The 20,103-nt window shown below is 38.0% G+C and overlaps 1 protein-coding gene across 2 annotated transcripts in view; it reads right to left on the bottom strand.

The window, feature by feature from the left end:
• Positions 1-10,994: 10,994 nt before the first annotated feature.
• The window catches only part of ABCA12 (ATP binding cassette subfamily A member 12), a 180,935-nt gene continuing 171,826 nt past the window's right edge, over positions 10,995-20,103 (bottom strand). For both annotated transcript variants that reach the window (XM_079710645.1, XM_079710646.1), the window contains exons 51-53: positions 15,888-15,993; positions 13,449-13,586; positions 10,995-12,138 (exon numbers count right to left, since the gene is read on the bottom strand). In XM_079710645.1, the coding sequence (XP_079566771.1) occupies positions 12,037-12,138; positions 13,449-13,586; positions 15,888-15,993 (346 nt within the window). In that variant the 3' untranslated portion in view covers positions 10,995-12,036. The remainder of the gene's footprint in view (positions 12,139-13,448; positions 13,587-15,887; positions 15,994-20,103) is intronic.

Here is a 20,103-nt window from a genome sequence, read left to right as displayed (position 1 = left end):
AGTGAGTTCAAAATCACAGAGTTTTCTTGTAATGTAAAGAAAATACATTTTCTGTCTTAAGATTCGTTTGCAGAATGGGGATCAGATATAGATAAAGCTTGCTTGCTTTCTATCCTGGGGAATTAAGGGCAGGGGAAGGGAAAGAGAGTAGGTAAGTGGAGAAGAGAGTGAACATAGTGCTAATTTTCTACTCTGGGTTTTGACACAGGAGTGTGTGTGTCTCTCTGTGTTAAATATTTATTAAATGAGCTTAATGTGGAAGGTGAGCCACTGTGTATCACTTTGGAACTTGCCACTTCAAAGTAAACTAGACCACACAGGATGGCACAATAAAGGAGACACTGGGTCTTAGTGTAGCCACCTTGAGTTGAGTGTGGTATGGTCTCGGACTTGAGAGCAGTGTTCCTTGACTAGGTGACCTCTGTGCTAAGGGTGAACTGTAGTGCCTATGGGAGAAATGGAAGATGTAACGAACACTGAAGGCTGAGGATGAGTCAGCCAGGAAGTACTACCACACTCTGATCAAGCCAAGAAGACCAGATCACAAGTTATGTCAACACAGGCTTCAGTCATTAATCCTAACAAGGAAAACAGTGCCCAGGGAACAGGGGACACTGCCCACCCTAGAGACTATCAGAGGCAGAGGACACTACCTGTGGCAAACTTGACCCTTTCCTGCACTCATGAGGACACATAAGATCCCTTTTCTGACATAATTCCCCTCCAATTACCACCTAGTTCTGTTTCCTTTCCCCTTATGCTCTTGAAAAAGTTAACTGTATATTTCATCTCCATCTTCCCTCCTATTATTTATTGAACTTATTCCTGAGGTGTTTTTTCCTCTAGTATTCCACAGAAATGTCTCGTCAAGGTCACTCATGAGTATGTCAAATCCAATGGTCGGTTTTCAGTTCTTATTTTAATCTGCCTAGCAGCTGCCTAGACAAGGTCAGCTATTCCATCCATTTTAAAAACACTTTCTCTTCTTGGCTTGCATGTTACACATTATTTCTGGATGTTCTTTCTCTACTTTAAAAATACCGCAATGCCCCAGGATGGTCTCTTTAGATGGTTTCTCTGCTTTAGACACACTCATCTCCCTGAATAACCCCATTCAGACTTGTGGCTTGAATGTCCATCCCTATGCCAATGATTTTCACACTTTATTTTCCCAATATGGACCTTTTTCTGAACTCCAGATATATAGATCTATCTGCTCACTCAACATTTCCTCTAGATGTCTAATGAGCATCTCAAAATTAATGTGCCTTAAACCTAGCCCTTGAGTTTCCCTCCTAAACCTCCACTGCCTCTCCAGTTTCCCCATCCTCCAATAAATGACAATTCTATTTATCCAGTTGCTCAGGTCAAAACTCTTGGATTCATTCTTGGCTCTTTTCTTTTTTTTCTTACATATTTCTCACTAATCTGGCAGCAAGTCCTGTCAGCTATGCATTCAAATTATATCCAGAATCTGAACATGTCATACCATCTCCACAGCTACAAACTTTATTCTGCTGTGCTAGTTTCCTAGATTGCCCTGACTTCTGCTTTGCCTCCCTGCAGTCTGTCCTCCATAGCTGCCAGAGTGGTCCATCAGGCTTGCTGGATCTGTGGTTTAAAAAATGTCATCAGGGGCTTCCCTGGTGGCGCAGTGGTTGAGAGTCCGCCTGCCGATGCAGGGGACACGGGTTCGTGCCCCGGTCTGGGAAGATTCCACATGCCATGGAGCAGCTGGGCCCGTGAGCCACGGCCGCTGGGCCTGCACGTCTGGAGCCTGTGCTACGCAACGGGAGAGGCCAGAACAGTGAGAGGCGCGCGTACCGCAAAAAAAAAAAAAAAATGTCATCAGGATATGGTTTATTATGTCATTTGTCAGTTCTGCTTGTCTGTGCTTGACTTAAAATTAAGTATGTGAGCTCATCCTATGTTATAAACAAGATGGCATTATGGAGCCCTAGACTCACTTCCATTCAGTTTAGCAATCTCAGGAAAAGGAAATGTCTCTCTCAGAGTTTAAAGATTAATTCAACGAGAACGAACCAAGATGCGTGGAGTAGAAGGATGTGTTCTCACTCCTTGCGAGAACACCAGAATCACAACTAGCTGCTGGACAATCATCGACAGGAAGACACTGGAACTCACCAAAAATATTACCCCACATCCAAAGACAAAGGAGAAGCCACAATGAGATGGTAGGAGGGGCACAATCACAGTAAAATCAAATCCCATAACTGCTGGGGGGGTGATTCACAGACTGGAGAACAGTTATACCACAGAAGTCCACCCACTGGAGTGAAGGTTGTGAGCCCCACGTCAGGCTTCCCAACCTGGGGGTCTGGCAATGGGAGGAGGAATTCCTAGAGAATCAGACTTTGAAGCCTAGAGGGAGTTGATTGCAGGACTTCGACAGGACTGTGGGAAACAGACTCCACTCTTGGAGGGTACACACAAAGTAGTGTGTGCATTGTGACCCAGGGGAAGGGGCAGTGACCCCGGGGGAGACTGAACCAGACCTACCTGCTGGTGTTGCAGGGTCTCCTGCAGAGGTGGGGGGTGGCTCTGTTTCACCGTGAGGACAAGGACACTGGCAGCAGAAGTTCTGGGAAGTACTCTTGGCATGAGCCCTCTCAGAGTCTGTCATTAGCCCTACCAAAGAGCCCAGGTAGGCTCCACTGTTGGGTTGCCCCAGGCCAAACAACCAACAGGGAGGGAACCCAGCCCCACTCATCAGCAGTCAAGCGGATTAAAGTTTTACTGTGCTCTGCCCACCAGAGCAACAGTCACCTCTACCCACCACCAGTCCCTTCCATCAGGAAACTTGCACAAGACTCTTAGGTAGCCTCATCCACCAGAGGGCAGACAGGAGAAGCAAGAACAATTACAATCCTGTAGCCTGTGGAATAAAAACCACATTCACAGAAAGACAGACAAGATGAAAAGGTAGAGGGCTATGTACCAGATGAAGGAACAAGATAAAACCCCAGAAAAAAACCCAAATGAAGTGGAGATAGGCAACTTTCCAGAAAAAGAATTCAGAATAATGATACTAAAGATGATCCAGGACCTTGGAAAAAGAATGGAGGCAAAGATCGAGAAGATGCAAGCAATGTTTAACAAAGACCTAGAAGAATAAAAGAACAAATAAACAGAGATGGACAATACAATAACTGAAATGAAAACTACACTAGAAGGAATCAATAGCAGAATAACTGAGGCAGAAGAACGGATAAGTGACCTGGAAGACAGAATGGTGGAATTCACTGCTGTGGAACAGAATAAAGAAAAAAGAATGAAAAGAAATGAAGACAGCCTAAGAGACCTCTTGGACAACATTAAACGCAACAACATTCACATCATAGGGGCCCCAGAAGGAGAAGAGAGAGAGAAAGGACCTGAGAAAATATTTGAAGAGATTATAATCAAAAACTTCCCTAACATGGGAAAGGAAAGAGCCACCCAAGTCCAGGAAGCGCACTGAGTCCCATACAGGATAAACTGAAGGAGAAACATGCCAAGACACATAGTAATCAAACTGGCAAAAATTAAAGACAAAGAAAAATTATTGAAAGCAGCAAGGGAAAAATGACAACATACAAGGGAACTCCCATAAAGTTAACACCTGATTTCTCAGCAGAAGCTCTACAAGCCAGAAGGGAGAGGCATGATATACTTAAAGTGATGAAAGGGAAGAACGTACAACCAAGATTACTCTACCGGCAAAGATCTCATTCAGATTCAATGGAGAAATCAAAAGCTTTGCAGACAAGCAAAAACTAAGAGAATTCAGCGCCACCAAACCAGCTGGACAATGAATGCTAAAGGAACTTCTCTAAGTGGGAAACACAAGAAAAGAAAAGGACCTACAAAAATACACCAAAAACAATTAAGAAAATGGTCATAGGAACATACATATTGATAATTACCTTAAACATGAATGGATTAAATGCTCCAACCAAAAGACACAGGCTTGCTGAATGGATACAAAAACAAGACCCATATATATGCTGTCTACAAGAGAGCCACTTCAGACCTAGGGACATATACAGACTGAAAGTCAGGGGGTGGAAAAAGATATTCCATGCAAATGGAAATCAAAAGAAAGCTGGAGTAGCAATACTCATATCAGATAAAATAGACTTTAAAATAAAGAATGTTACAAGAGACAAGGAAGGACACTACATAATCACCAAGGGATCAATCCAAGGAGAATATGTAACAATTATAAATATATATGCACCCAACATAGGAGCACCTCAATACGTAAGGCAACTGCTAACAGCTATAAAAGAGGAAATCGACCGTAACACAATAATAGTGGGGTCTTTAATACCTCACTTACACCAATGGAAAGATCATCCAAACAGAAAATTAATAAGGAAACAAAAGCTTTAAATGACACAATAGACTAGATAGATTTAATTCATATTTATAGGATATTCCATCCAAAAAGAGCAGATTACACTTTCTTCTCAAGTGTGCACAGAACATTCTCCAGGATAGATCACATCTTGGGTCACAAATCAAGCCTCAGTAAATTTAAGAAAATTGAAATCATATCAAGCATCTTTTCTGACCACAACGTTATGAGATTAAAAATGAATTACAGGGAAAAAAAACATAAAAAAACACGAACACATGGAGGCTAAACTATACGTTACTAAATAACCAAGAGATCACTGAAGAATTCAAAGAAGAAATCAAAAAATACCTAGAGACAAATGACAATGAAAACAAGATGATCCAAAACCTATGGGATGCAGCAAAAGCAGTTAGTTATAAGAGGGAAGTTTATAGCTATACAAGCCTACCTCAAGAAAAAAGAAAAATCTCAAATAAACAATCTAACCTTACACCTAAAGGAACTAGAGAAAGAAGAACAAACAAAACCCAAAGTTAGCAGAAGGAAAGTAATCATAAAGATCAGAGCAGAAATAAATGAAATAGAAACAAAGAAAACAATAGCAAAAGACCAATAAAACTAAAAGCTGGTTCTTTGAGAAGATAAACAAAATTGATAAACCATTAGCCAGACTCATCAAGAAAAAGAGGGAGAATACTCAAATCAATAAAATTAGAAATGAAAAAGGAGAAGTTACAACAGGCACCACAGAAATACAAAGCATCCTAAGAGACTACTACAAGCAACTCTATGCCAATAAAATGGACAACCTGGAAGAAATGGACAAATTCTTAGAAAGGTATAACCTTCAAGACTGAACCAGGAAGAAATAGAAAATATGAACAGACCAATCACAAGTAATGAAATTGAAACTGTGATTAAAAATCTTCCAACAAACAAAAGTCCAGGACCAGATGGCTTCACAGGTGAATTCTATCAAACATTTAGAGAAAAGCTAACACCCATCCTTCTCAAACTCTTCCAAAAAAATTGCAGAGGAAGGAACACTCCCAAACTCATTCTACGAGGCCAGCATCACCCTGATACCAAAACCAGACAAAGATACTACAAAAAGAGAAAATTACAGAGCGATATCACTGATGAATATAGATGCAAAAAACCTCAACAAAATACTAGCAAACAGAATCCAACAACACATTAAAAGGATAATACACCATGATCAAGTGGGATTTACCCCAGGGATGCAAGGATTCTTCAATATACACAAATCAATCAATGTGATACACCATATTAACAAATTGAAGAATACAAACCATATGATCTTCTCAGTAGATGCAGAAAAAGGTTTTGACAAAATTCAACACTGATTTATGATTAAAAACTCTCCAGAAAGTGGGCATAGAGGGAACCTACCTGAACATAATAAAGGTCATATATGAGAAACCCACAGCAAACATCATTCTCAATGGTGAAAAACTGAAAGCATTTCCTCTAAGATCAGGAAGATGACAAGGATGTCCACTCTCACCACTATTATTCAACATAGTTTTGGGAGTCCTAACCACAGCAATCAGAGAAGAAAAAGAAATAAAAGGAATAGAAATTGAAAAAGAAGAATTAAAATTGTCACCATTTGCAGATGACATGATACTATACATAGAGAATCCTTAAGATGCCACCAGAAAACTACTAGAGCCAATCAATGAATTTGGTAAAGTTACAGGATGCAAGATTAATGCAGAGAAATCTCTTGCATTCCTGTACACTAATGATGAAAAATCTGAAAGAGAAATTAAGGAAACACTTCCATGTACCATTGCAACAAGAAGAATAAAATACCTAGGAATAAACCTACCTAGGGAGCTGAAAGACCTGTATGCAGAAAACTATAAGACACTGATGAAAGAAAGTAAAGATGATACCAACAGATGGAGAGATATACTATGTTTTTGGATTGGAAGAATCAATATTTTGAAAATGACTATATTACCCAAAGCATTCTACAGGTTCAATGCAATTCCTATCAAATTACAAATGGCGTTTTTTACGGAACTAGAAAAAAAAATCTTAAAATTTGTATGGAGACACAAAAGACCCCGAAGAGCAAAGCAGTCTTGAGGGAAAAAAATGGAGGTGGAGGAATCAGACTCCCTGACTGCAGACTATACTACAAAGCTACAGTAATCAAGACAATATGGCACTGGCACAAAAACAGAAACATAGATCAATGGAGCAAGATAGAAACCCAGAGATAAACCCACGCACCTATGGTCAACTAATCTATGACAAAGGAGGCAAGGATATACAATGGAGAAATGACAGTCTCTTCAATAAGTGGTGCTGGGAAAACTGGACAGCTACATGTATAAGAATGAAATTAGAACACTCCCTAACACCATACACAAAAATAAACACAAAATGGATTCGAAACCTAAATGTAAGAGTGGACACTATAAAACTCTTAGAGGAAAACATAGGAAGAACACTCTTTGACATAAATCACAGCAAGATCTTTTTTGATCCACCTCCTAGAGTAATGGAAATAAAAACAAAAATAAACAAATGGGACCTAATGAAACTTCAAAGCTTCTGCACAGCAAAGGAAACCATAAACAAGATGAAAAGACAACCCTCAGAATGGGAGAAAATATTTGCAAATGAATCAACGGACAAAGGATTAATCTCCAAAATATATAAACAGCTCATGCAGCTCAATAATAAAAAAACAAACAACCCAATCCAAAAATGGGTAGAAGACCTAAATAGACATTTCTCCAAAGAAGACACACAGATGGCCAAGTAGCACATGAAAAGCTGCTCAACATCACTAATTATTAGAGCAATGCAAATCAAAACTACAGTGAGCTATCACCTCTCACCAGTTAGAACGGGCATCATCAGAAAATCTACAAATAACAAATGCTGGAGAGGGTGTGGAGAAAAGGAAACCCTCTTGCACTGTTGGTGGGAATGTAAATTGATACAGCCACTATGGAGAACAGTATGGAGGTTCCTTAAAAAACTAAAAGTAGAATTACCATATGATCCAGAAATCCTACTACTGGGCATATACCCAGAGAAAACCATAATTCAAAAAGACACATGCACCCCAATGTTCATTGCAGCATTCTTTACAATAGCCAGGTCATGGAAGCAACCTAAATGCCCATCGACAGACGAATGCATAAAGAAGATGTGGTACATATATACAATGGAATATTACTCAGCCATAAAACGGAAAGGAATTGGGTCATTTGTTGAGACGTGGATGGACCTAGAGATTGTCATACAGACTGAAATAAGTCAGAAAGAGAAAAACAAATATCATATATTAACGCATGTATGTGGAACCTAGAAAAATGGTACAGATGAACTGGTTTGTGGGGCAGAAATTTAGACACAGATGTAGAGAACAAACGTATGGATACCAAGGGGGGAAAGCCGCAGGGGGGGTGGTGGTGGTGTGATGAAGATTAATTCAATTAAAATTGACTAAGTTTACTGGAGTCATGTGTCAATCTCTAAAGTAATCAAAGTGGTCGTGAGAAATTAGGTACTCTGGTCATCCTGGGTCATCTGCCCACCCTAACTGCTTAGCATCTGTGCTTTATGCAGAAACAACATTTAAATGTAAAATGTTTGGTCATCTGAACATTTTTCCCTAGCAGTTACCATTCAATTATAATAGCTAGTCTTCTAAAGCTAAAACCAACATAATTGCAAATAATTCAGAGCAAAATTATGAAAATATTTCTACATTGAAACAGACTTTTTGGTCCCTCAATGATTTATTGAGCAAGAATAGTTGGTACTCTGCTGGGTATGGCAGATACAATGATGAAGGAATAATAGGTCGCTACTCTTGATCAACTGAGAGTGTAATGGGAAGAGAAAGACGGTATAGAGATGATTATAATGCAGCAGGGAAACACTGCTGCAGAGGCCTGCACAGAATGCTTTTGTAATGAGGATAGAACAATGAACTCTGCCTGAGGCTTTCTGGGAAGATTTCCTTAAGGAAAAGGTGAAGAAGAAGAGGAGTTTCTACATAAAAGATGAGTGGGAACAGGGAAAAGGTCTTTCAAGAGAAAGGAGTATTGTCAGCAAAGTGGCACAAGAGTGCGAAAAGATCTGTCATAATAGGAAACAGCAAGCAATTCACTGAAGTTGGGCGTAGACTACAGGAGGAAGACAGGTGGACGTGGTGGGGTACATTATGAAATATTGATTATTTGAGGGTCAGTTAAGGAGTCTGCATTTAGTTCTACAGATTACAGAAAACCAGTCTGGGTTGATAAATAAGGGAGGGATAAGATTAAGTGTCACACATGATGCCAAAGGAAATAATATCATTCCCTTTTAGCTTGCTGTTATTATACTTAAAAATTTATGTTGATAAGCGTACTTTAATGAAGCAAGCAGGCTCCCAGGCTCCTGTTGAGGTAAGAGGATGCAAGCCTGCTGCATCACCCTCACCCTCACCCAGGAGGGCATTTGCTGTTGTCTAGGGAATTATCATCCCTGAGGAGAAGAATGAATCATTCGGGCAGAGAGCATATTTGGAGAAGGTAGTTGTACATATCATTTTTCCAAATGTTTTAATATTATGAAAATCAGGTTTTATAGGTGAGGTGAAGATTGCCACAATCCTCAGAGGTAATTTAGGTAACTCATATGAAAAAGCAGAATCTGTATGGGTTATCCAGAGTGGAGGCGGTCCTCCAAGAACTGGGAATTCTCAAAACATTTTCTCTACTGCAGAGAAGCCCCAAGGGATGTGGGTTCAAATAGTTTTTTACGTATGTTCCTTACTTATATGTAAAAATGCACTGTGAAACTCATACAGTACATCCTCACAGACAAAAAGACAAAGAAGAAATAAGTGTGCAGCAATGTACAGAAGCAAAGCATTAGAATTCCATTCCCAAAGAAGGTACCCACGTCCTCCTATTCCAGTGGATACACTGGAATATTTGTATTATGGAACAAGGCGTCATCTTTCCTTTTTCTTCTCCATGAATAAACTACCTCATGGGAAACTTCACTGCATTTCATAGATATAAACAGAATAAAGATGCTTGGTTTCCATACCAACCATGCCTGCTTCTCTTTTGTTTCTCATTCATTTATTTATTCATCTATTTAACCAACAAATCTTTATTGAGTACCACAAATATTTATCGTGTGTGTAGGTACTGATGGGAAAACTAGGAAGATCAAAGTAGGTCTCCTGTCCTCATAGAGCTTCATGTCTAGTGAGGGAGAGAAATACTAAATAAACACTCAGAAGTGCCAGCCATGTCATCCAGAGGCCAGCTTGGACTTCCCTGCCTACTGAGAGGTAGATGAGATTGGCTGGAACCTCCCAGATCCACATCCTGGGGGGTCAGAAGCTCCACTCAGCACATATCCGGACCCCTCCGACTCATGGTCTTGCCTCCCGCCAGGCTTCTCCTGCTCTGTGGTGAAGCAGGCATTGTTCTGTACCTCTTTCAAAGAAGACAACTCATCCTTTCCTCAATTTCCACTAGACACTCATTCACATAAAGCATTTGTAAGTATGACTGACTTTAACCAAGATTTAGGGGTAGGAGGACAGTCCACAGCATGGCTGCACAGCAAACGAATGTGAAAACATTTGGATATTCATGGTTTTTTTTTTTTTTTTTCTTGGTCAATAATGATGCTGAAAATGTTGGCCTCTGTGCACCAGTGCTGAATCAAATCTTGGAGACAGAGCTTTGGGTAAAGTAGAAATGAATAGTTTTATTGCTTTGCCAGGCAAATGGGGACACAGCAGAATCGTGCTTCTCAAAACTGTGTGTCCCTATTCATGGTTTTAAAAGTCCATTCGATCACTCAGTTTCTCAATACTCAGTTTCTCTTCAATACTCAGCCTTCTACCATCTCACTGGTTCCTCCTTTCTCCATTTCCTTTCTCTCCTCCCCCTGTGTTTCTCTTCCTACAACTGCTCAGAAGCAAGCAACCAACCACCACAATAACAAGCACAATGAACAATAAACAAATCCCTTTATTCTCTCACGGAGCCTGACCATTGTTTTGCTTGTTTGGACTCCTGAAGACACTCATCCTCTCAGAATTGCACTGTCTACTCCAAAAAGCTTATCTATGTATTATATTCAACAAGGATATTTTCTATCTTAAGAGAAATTTTGTTGCCATCTGTTAAGATATATATCATTAATCAGATAGATTACAAATTAGGATGCATGCTCTCAGAGAAAATTAGGAAGTACAATAGAGTACAGTTTTAGGACTGGGGGATTAGATTTAAACTGAAGAATTAGGGAAGGAAAGCTTCTCTGAGAAAGAACAACATTTCTGAAGACTTAGCTAGACACAAACTAGGGGAAGGGCATTTCACACAGGGAGACGTATGGAAATACATGCAGAGGTGTGGAGGGAGGAAGGAGTTTGGTGCACTGGCAAAACCCAAAACAGGCCAGCCTGGCTACACCCTAAAGGGGAAGAGGAGAAGGAAAGCGGTGAAGGTGCAGAAGTAAGCAGGGGCCAGGTCCCATGGGAGCTTGTCACCCACGTGACTCCAAGTTTTAAATTCCTGGCTCTTCCCTAACAAATGAAATGACTTCATGAACTGTTTTTACTAAATGTTGATTTTATTGATTTTCAAAACAGATGTGCCAAAGCAAACTTATATAGACACATAGACACACACACACACACACACACACACACGCGTTACATAAAGCACCTTCCCCCAGGGCCATATAATTTGGCATTATTACGAAGTCTATTCTATAGCCATATATATGATTCTGGGTCAGCCGGGTAATTAGCTGAAAATTATCTTCATATTCATTTTCCCTCCACAGGAATGTTTCCTTCAGAGAGACCCAGAATATGAACCTTTCTGTAACGGCTTTAAAAAACGTTGTCTGCCTGCAGCACGTGAATTCTCTATCATCTTTCAGGATTTGTATCTGCCCAGCTGACACACCTATTTCCGCCCAAAAGCAAGTAGTTTCTTGCTCTGCTGCGTGCCTCACTATTGGCAAGGCATTGCAGGAATAGATTTAAGCTCTATTTACCACCAGGGTAAACTGTCCTTCTATAGCATTCTTGTAGAAAGGCATTTCGGGGGGGTCAGTACGTCCCCATGTATTTACAGGTACTGAAAATGACAAACACACACACTCTAGACATTGTGCCCACTCTTTACTGCCGATGTTAATCTGGCCCTTGGCACTTTACACATCACAATAGATTCATGTATTCATGATGATGTTCATTCTATTATTTTCTGAAAATAAATTATTTTGTCTGCTCTCCCAATTCTACCTACCCCCAAACTACCTTACTTTTCTTCTCCACTCTTTCTTTTCAACTGCTAATAGCCATGCTTTTAAGCTGTCTCAGTGGTTTCACCTTTGCATAAGAGTCAGCAGCTTACACACTAGCATGCTCAGTGTTGAGTAGACAGAAATTCATTTCAGTAGTAAAAACATTCACTGACCTTAGAAAGAAAACTTTCCATTTATGGTTACTGGCTAGTCTTGCACAATTGTAACTTTCCAATACAGAATAATGCTTTAAAATTAAGATATTTTGAGGAATTTGTATCTTCTGTGGCTCTTCCTCAAAATGAAGCCATTGGCATTTGTTGAGACTGAGTTTGCTGGAGGTACTAAGACTACAGCTGGTCATCTTGTGAGTCAGTGCTTACGGTGGAACCTTGGCTACTGGTATCGGCAGTTTCATAGCACTTTTGGTCTTTGGCAAAGTTGATGAAAACCTGATTTTTCAAGGGAAATAAAGCCATTAGTACTTGGTAAACCAAAGGAAGAAATAAGGTGTGTGTGTATGCACAATGGGAGAGCTAATAAGAAGAAAACTAGATTTCATAGGGGCATGCCCACACACATAAACCAACTCTCACTAGGAGTCCTTCCTTTAGGTATTGAAATTTATCTGGGGTTTGAAAATAATATCCATATCTACAACTATAAATACATTTATAATCATAATATAAATCTAAAGCTATAATTAAATATCTATAGCCACATATTTGTATCTATTTGATCTGTATCAGTATCTTTCAAGTATCTTTTAACAAGGAGCCCAACCCAAGCCCTTATCAAATGTTTGTACGATGATGTTGAGAGAAATTTCACTGGTTTCAAGAGTTTCACTAGTTTCAACAGTTAATGCACTAAAATAAAATTTGTATACGAAGCTCACATTAACATTATGTTCAGTAAGCTTATTATTTAACAGGCAGACCTTTATGACTTTGTTTAAAATTCTATTAGTCATAGATTCATCCAGAAAATATTGAGAGTCTACTTTGTGCCAGACATGATACTGGTAATTGGTTACAAGTCAAAGGATAAATCTTCTATGTTGGCAAAGCCATAATTGCCTTAATTCCCCATAAAAAATTGTCCATGAGATGCAGCATGATTCAGAGGCCTCTGTAGCCTCACTTTCAGACCCATTCCAGTGATAGGTCCAATCAAATGTTCTATATATCAGGTTGCCTGAACTGTATAAAACTAAAACAGTGCAAAGGTGATGAAGGATGTTCCATGATGCCTCGAGTTATTGAATATAAATGTAATTAAGACAGATGATGTGAATGAAACAAAAGAATCCTGCATTTACCACTTTGGTTACCTGAATCTAGCAGATCTAAAGCATTGGCACCAAATTCTCACTAGATAACCCCATCCTCCCCTAATCTAGGAAGCCAATCAATAGAAATGTTATTTAAGAAACCTACCAAGGAGAAAGTAAAGAAAGTGTTAACAGCTATTTGTTTTATAGATGAAAATAACTGTTGCTTTACATATACAGAAAACTGATGGGTATAGATGTCTTATAGAAGGAAAAAATCTTCTTTTCTCCATTAAAAATAGTTAACTCTTTTCATATTTTTTCCTAACATCCCAAAATGCACTTAGAAATAAATTAAGCTAAGTTTTTCAGGTGCAAGTTTAGATATTGCTTCAATTAAAAGCAAATTCAATGTCATTAAAAAGAAATAATCAGAATGTGTAATAATTTATGTGACATTGTGCACATGGATCATGGTATCCAGCTTACCTCTTCCAGAGTAGTCTGACTCACTAAGAAATTTGTGATATTTAAAGCAGTCTTGTTGGTTTCCAGCAGATCAAAAATGTTTGCTACTCCTCCTGCGGTGACCGGCACATGATACTCTAGCATGCTGAGGTGCTGATCCTGTGGGAACCAAAGGGAAAAAATGTATTTCTCAATGTCAGGTAATATTGACTTGACTAGACATAACTTGACCAAGAGCTAAGAAACATACTGAAATTCATTCCTTTGAAAATGATGTTACATTGTAAATAATGGGTATGTTTTGAGAGTAACAGCTTTCAAAGATGAGATTAAAAGTTTTATGAATGTCCAAGAGAAAACAAATTAAAAAGCTAATGAAAATTCCAAAATATTCTACATTCATGTGCACTTATAAAGACATTATTGTCTTGCCTAGGAAAAAATATTGTGGAATGGTATTGCCAATGTCAGATTATGCTTAGCTCACATAAGTGTTTTCAGAGATAACTTTTAGAAATTTCTTTTTTTTTTAATGTTAGAATTGTTCTAAAAGGCTAAGGATTAGCTGTTCAATTTATATTGGCTAAAGTTGCCAGATTTCAAAAGCATTGTCTATGAGAAACCTCATTCAAATAATGCTACATTCTTTCTTAACTCACTCTAAAATTCTTTTCAGTTTATTTAGTCTGTAGTATCACCATCAATTTAGTAATCTATTCTTATTTCCTTGGCGTATCTTTAACATCTTGCTTTTCTGCATATTTCATCAATTATCATATCTTATTTATTTTTCCTCTAAAATAACTCTCAAATGTAACCTTTCCTCTCTATCTGCACCATCAATTTTATTAACTTGATGCTCATCACTCCACATCTGGGTTATTGCAACAGATTCTTCAGAAGCTTAGAAACCATATACTGGCACAAAGTAGCTAGGATAATCTTTCCTAAACACTAGTTTGGTCAGGATGGTTTCTTTACTCCATAAACAATCCCTGTAACCTATATTGATCAGATCAAGATTGTATATTGCAGCTTGGTATTCCAGACCTGCGTTACTAGAAACCCCTCTTCTCACTCCTTTGCTCGCTGTCTAGCCCCTCTCACTGATTTGTGTTTACATCACACCTGTCAGTGCAATCAGGCTATCTTATTGATACTTATTTTTACTCCTAAATTGTTGTTTGGTTATTTCCCTTTTAGAGACCTAGAAACCATCACATACTTGTAGAGAATGGTCTACTTAGGAAGTAATCAAACTTTTATCATCACTGCACTTGTCTTGTATAGCACTAGTCCCCTGAAGAACAGACCAGGGCAAATGTAATCTCATCACTCAGTGAATAAACACAGATTTCAACCGAGAAGTTCACTGAAAGAAGTACTATGACCAATGTGGTTTGTGCAAAAAAAAACAAAAACAAAAGTGTCCTTTAATTTTTAAATTTGATTTTAATTTAGATGATAGAAAATGGACTTTGATAAGAATCAGAGGTTGAGGCAAAGGTATTTTGTATTGATAAAAGAATTGTTTTTAAAAATGAACTCTATTTTGCTCTCCAAAATCACTTCACGTTAATATGGTGCCTGACAGTTTAGGAAGCATCTTTGTGGACATTTTATCATTTAGTTCTCACACCAGTCTTGTGCAGTAGATATCAACAGTATTTGTAAAATAGGAATACGAGGCTCAGAGACTTTAAATGTCTTGCTGGAAATCACATAGGCAGAGCTGGACCTCAGCCCAAGTCTTCCAATTTCTTTTCATCATTCCACACCTGACTTCTGTTTAAAAACAATCAGTTGCTATAATCATCTTATATCAATTACCTGCACATCAAAGATGTTACAATGATAGTTTTTTTGTCAAGTGCATTTAAATATGTACTATGTGAGATTTATATGTATATATCTGTGTGTGCCCATCCTGTTGATATGTATATGTAAGATGAAATTAATTGAGCAATGTTTCAGGTAGTGTGCGATTTAAGAACTTGATTTCCAAGCAATTCTGCTCAAAACTTTGTGCGCTTATCTTTCAAGTGAGGAAAGCAAAGGAGATGATCTCTTCTAGCTGTGACATTCTGGAACTTTGTAATTTTTTTTTTCTTAGAAGAAATGCCCTTGGTCATATGTATCTGCCATGCCTCAATTCCCTAACATATGTAACTAATAATCTAGTTAAGCATACAACCTGAAAAGTAATATGATATGGTCATAAAGCCTTTGTGAGGAAGAAATAAAGGTATGTAAAAGGACTATGTTACTCTTAAGTAGCTACAAAAATATATAACTAATTTGAAGATTTTATCTGTTAATACTAAGTGTGCTTCAGAGTATCTTAAGAATCTTAAACTAATAAATATATATTGATGAATAACAAAGCTATGGTCAGCTTGAAAATGACAAACATCCACTACGATATTAGATTATGACTATCAAAACCAGTCAATCTCTTACTTTTAAGTATGTTTTTGGAAAGTGAAGTTGCATGAACCTTGTGAGGGGCTCCATGCTCACTTTGGCATTCTTCACGTGAACCTTGACGGTAAATCCTCGTCCAAACCTAGATAGAAGTGCAAAATACAGTATGAGTTATGTTTTGCTGAAATAGCTCCTTTGGAATTCTAGATAATGAAACAGGACCCAAGCTGACCATGATAGCCCCTTTTCCTACATAAAGACTATCATTTTGCTATAAAAGTTCAGGGCATGTTGCAAACTGGAAATAGTGTACTGCCATGACTTTTTATTTATTTCTACCACTATACAAAGTCAGATCCTTTGGACAAAAGCTGCATTAGAAAGAAAATACAAAATCCTGGCTTTCTTTGGCATCCATGAATTGGTAATTGATGTAAATTCCTGGAGATACATACTTTCTAATTTAAAGCAAAGAGAATCTTTAGAGGCAAGCTATTGGAGATTTCATGTCAATCGTAAAGATTAAAATCACTGGGTTTTTAAAAATAAATAATAAATCAATATACTATCTAACAGTTTGCACCAAAAGTAGAGTTTGTAAACAAGTCACAGCAGACTCTCTGGGAACAACATATAAGGCCTTTTTCATCCTTTTTTCTTATCTTGGTTAATATTGTCTTATAAGAAAGCCAAGCTGTTGTACAGACAAAGGTATAAAGTAATGTCATGATGTTGGAAGATTAACATGGATATGTATAAATGCATATGCACTCTGACAAACATAAAAATATTAATTTAATTTGATAGTATGATATTTATGCACATCTCCCCAATGTATTTTTGATGAAAAGGTTTTGAATGCAGTAAAAATGTTAAATAGCTTGCTGAAAGCCTGTTCAAATGGCAAATGAACGTGCTAGATAAAAATCGATGCCTTCATGTACTTGTCAAGGTCTAATTTGTTACCAAGAAAACTTTTTTTTTGTGTGTGTGTGTGTGTGTGTGGGCTTCTCATTGCGGTGGCTTCTCTTGTTGCAGAGCTCGGGCTCTAGGAGCGCAGGCTTCAGTATTTGTGGCTCGTGGGCTCCAGAGCACAGGCTCAGTAGTTGTGGCGCACGGGCTTAGTTGCTCTGCAGCATGTGGGATCTTCCCGGACTAGGGCTCGAACCCGTGTCCCCTGCATTGGCAGGCAGATTCTTAACCACTGTGCCACGAGGGAAGTCCTGTCATTTACTTTTTTTTTTCCTTTGAATTTTTGAATTATATTTTATTTATTTTTGTATACAACAGGTTCTTATTAGTCATCAATTTTATACATATCAGTGTATACATGTCAATCCCAATGGCCCAATTCAGCACACCACCATCCCCACCCCCATGTGGCTTTCCCCCCTTGGTGTCCATACATTTGTTCTCTACATCTGTGTCTCAACTTCTGGTTCATCTGTACCATTTTTCTAGGTTCCACATACATGCGTTAATATACGATATTTGTTTTTCTCTTTCTGACTTATTTCACTCTGTATGACAGTCTCTAGATCCATCCATGTCTAAACAAATCACTCAATTTTGTTCCGTTTTATGGCTGAGTAATATTCCATTGTATATATGTACCAAATCTTCTTTATGCATTCGTCTGTTGTTGGGCATTTAGGTTGCTTCCATGACCTGGCTATTGTAAATAGTGCTGCAGTGAACATTGGGGTGCATGTGCGTTTTTGAACTATGGTTTTCTCTGGGTATATGCCCAGTAGTGGGATTGCTGGATCATATGGTAATTCTATTTTTAGTTTTTTAAGGAACCTCCATACTGTTTTCCATAGTGGCTGTATCAATTTACATTCCCACCAATAGTGCAAGAGAGTTCCTTCTTCTCCACACCTTCTCCAGCATTTGTTATTTGTAGATTTTCTGATGATGCCCATTCTAACTGGTGTGAGGTGATACCTCACTGTAGTTTTGATTTGCATTTCTCTAATAATTAGTGATGTTGAGCAGCTTTTCATGTGCTTCTTGGCCATCTGTATGTCTTCTTTGGAGAAATGTCTATTTAGGTCCTCTGCCCATTTTTGGATTGGGGGGTTGTTTCTTTAATATTGAGCTGTTTATATATTTTGGAGATTAATCCTTTGTCCATTGATTCATTTGAAAATATTTTCTCCCATTCTGAGGGTTGTCTTTTGGTCTTGTTTATGGTTTCCTTTGCTGTGAAAAGGCTTTGAAGTTTCATTAGGCCCCATTTGTTTACTTTTGTTTTTATTTCCATTACTCTAGGAGGTGGATCAAAAAAGATCTTGCTGTGATTTATGTCAAAGAGTGTTCTTCCTATGTTTTCCTCTAAGAGTTTTATAGTGGCCGGTCTTACATTTAGGTCTCGAATCCATTTTGAGTTTATTTTTGTGTATGGTGTTAGGGAGTGTTCTAATTTCATTCTTATACATGTAGCTGTCCAGTTCTCCCAGCACCACTTATTGAAGAGGCTGTCTTTTCTCCATTGTATATCCTTGCCTCCTTTGTCATAGATAGTTGACCATACATGCGTGGGTTTATCTCTGGGCTTTCTATCTTGTTCCATTGATCTATGTTTCTGTTTTTGTGCCAGTGCCATATTGTCTTGATTACTGTAGCTTTGTAGTATAGTCTGAAGTCAGGGAGTCTGATTCCTCCAGCTCTGTCTTTTTCCCTCAAGACTGCTTTGGCTATTTGGGGTCTTTTGTGTCTCCATACAAATTTCAAGATATTTTGTTCTAGTTCTGTAAAAAATGCCATTGGGAATTTGATAGGGATTGCATTGAATCTGCAGATTGCTTTGGGTAGTATAGTTATTTTCACAATATTGATTCTTCCAATCCACGAACATGGTATATCTCTCCATCTGTTGGTATCATCTTTAATTTATTTCATCAGTGCCTTAGAGTTTTCTGCATACAGCTCTTTGGTCTCCCTAGGTAGGTTTATTCCTAGGTATTTTATTCTTTTTGTTGCAATGGTAAATGAGAGTGTTTCCTTAATTTTTCTTTCAGATTTTTCATCATTAGTGTACTGGAATGCAAGAGATTTCTGTGCATTAATTTTGTATCCTGCAACTTTACCAAATTCATTGATTAGCTCTATCAGTTTTCTGGTGGCATTTTTAGGATCTCTATGTATGTATCATGTCATCTGTAAACAGTGACAGTTTTACTTCTTCTTTTCCAATTTCTATTCCTTTTATTTCTTTTTCTCCTCTGATTGCTGTGGCTAGGACTTCCAAAATTATGTTGAATAACAGTGGTGAGAGTGGATATCCTTGTCTTGAGAGTGGACATCCTTGTCTTGTTCCTGATCTTAGAGGAAATGCTTTCAGTTTTTCACCATTGAGAATGATGTTTGCTGTGGGTTTGCCATATACGGACTTTATTATGTTGAGGTAGGTTCCCTCTATGCCCACTTTCTGGAGAGTTTTTATCATAAATGGGTGTTGAATTTTGTCAAAAGCTTTTTCTGCATCTATTGAGATGATCATATGGTTTGTATCCTTCAATTTGTTAATATGGTGTATCACATTGATTGATTTGTGTATACTGAAGAATCATTGCATCCCTGGGATAAATCCCACTTGATCATGGTGTATGATCCTTTTAATGTGTTGTTGGATTCTGTTTGCTAGTAGTTTGTTGAGGATTTTTGCATCTATATTCATCAGTGGTATTGGTCTGTAATTTTCTTTTTTTGTAGTATCTTTGTCTGGTTTTGGTATCAGGGTGATGGTGGCCTCGTATAATGAGTTTGGGAGTGTTCCTTCCTGTGCAATTTTTTTGGAAGAGTTTGAGAAGGATGGGTGTTAGCTCTTCTCTAAATGTTTGATGGAATTCACCTGTGAAGCCATCTGGCCCTGGACTTTTGATTGTTGGAAGAGTTTTCATCACAGTTTCAATTTCATTACTTGTGACTGGTCTGTTCATATTTTCTATTTCTTCCTGGTTCAGTCTTGGAAGGTTATGCCTTTCTAAAAATTTGTCCATTTCTTCCAGGTTGTCCATTTTATTGGATAGAGTTGCTTGTAATAGTCTCTTAGGATGCTTTGTATTTCTGAAGTGTCTGCTGTAACTTCTCCTTTTTCATTTCTAACTTTATTAATTTGAGTCCACTCTCTCTTTTTGTTGATGAGTCTGGCTAATGGTTTATCAATTTTGTTTATCTTCTCAAAGAACCAGCATTTAGTTTTATTGATCTTTTCTATTGCTTTTCTTTGTTTCTATTTAATTTATTT

The sequence above is a fragment of the Hyperoodon ampullatus genome (assembly GCF_949752795.1).
Source record: "Hyperoodon ampullatus genome assembly, chromosome: 8".
NCBI lineage: Eukaryota > Metazoa > Chordata > Mammalia > Artiodactyla > Ziphiidae > Hyperoodon > Hyperoodon ampullatus.
The sequence above is the reverse complement of the archived record's forward strand: the minus strand, read 5'-3'. Positions and strand labels throughout refer to the sequence as shown.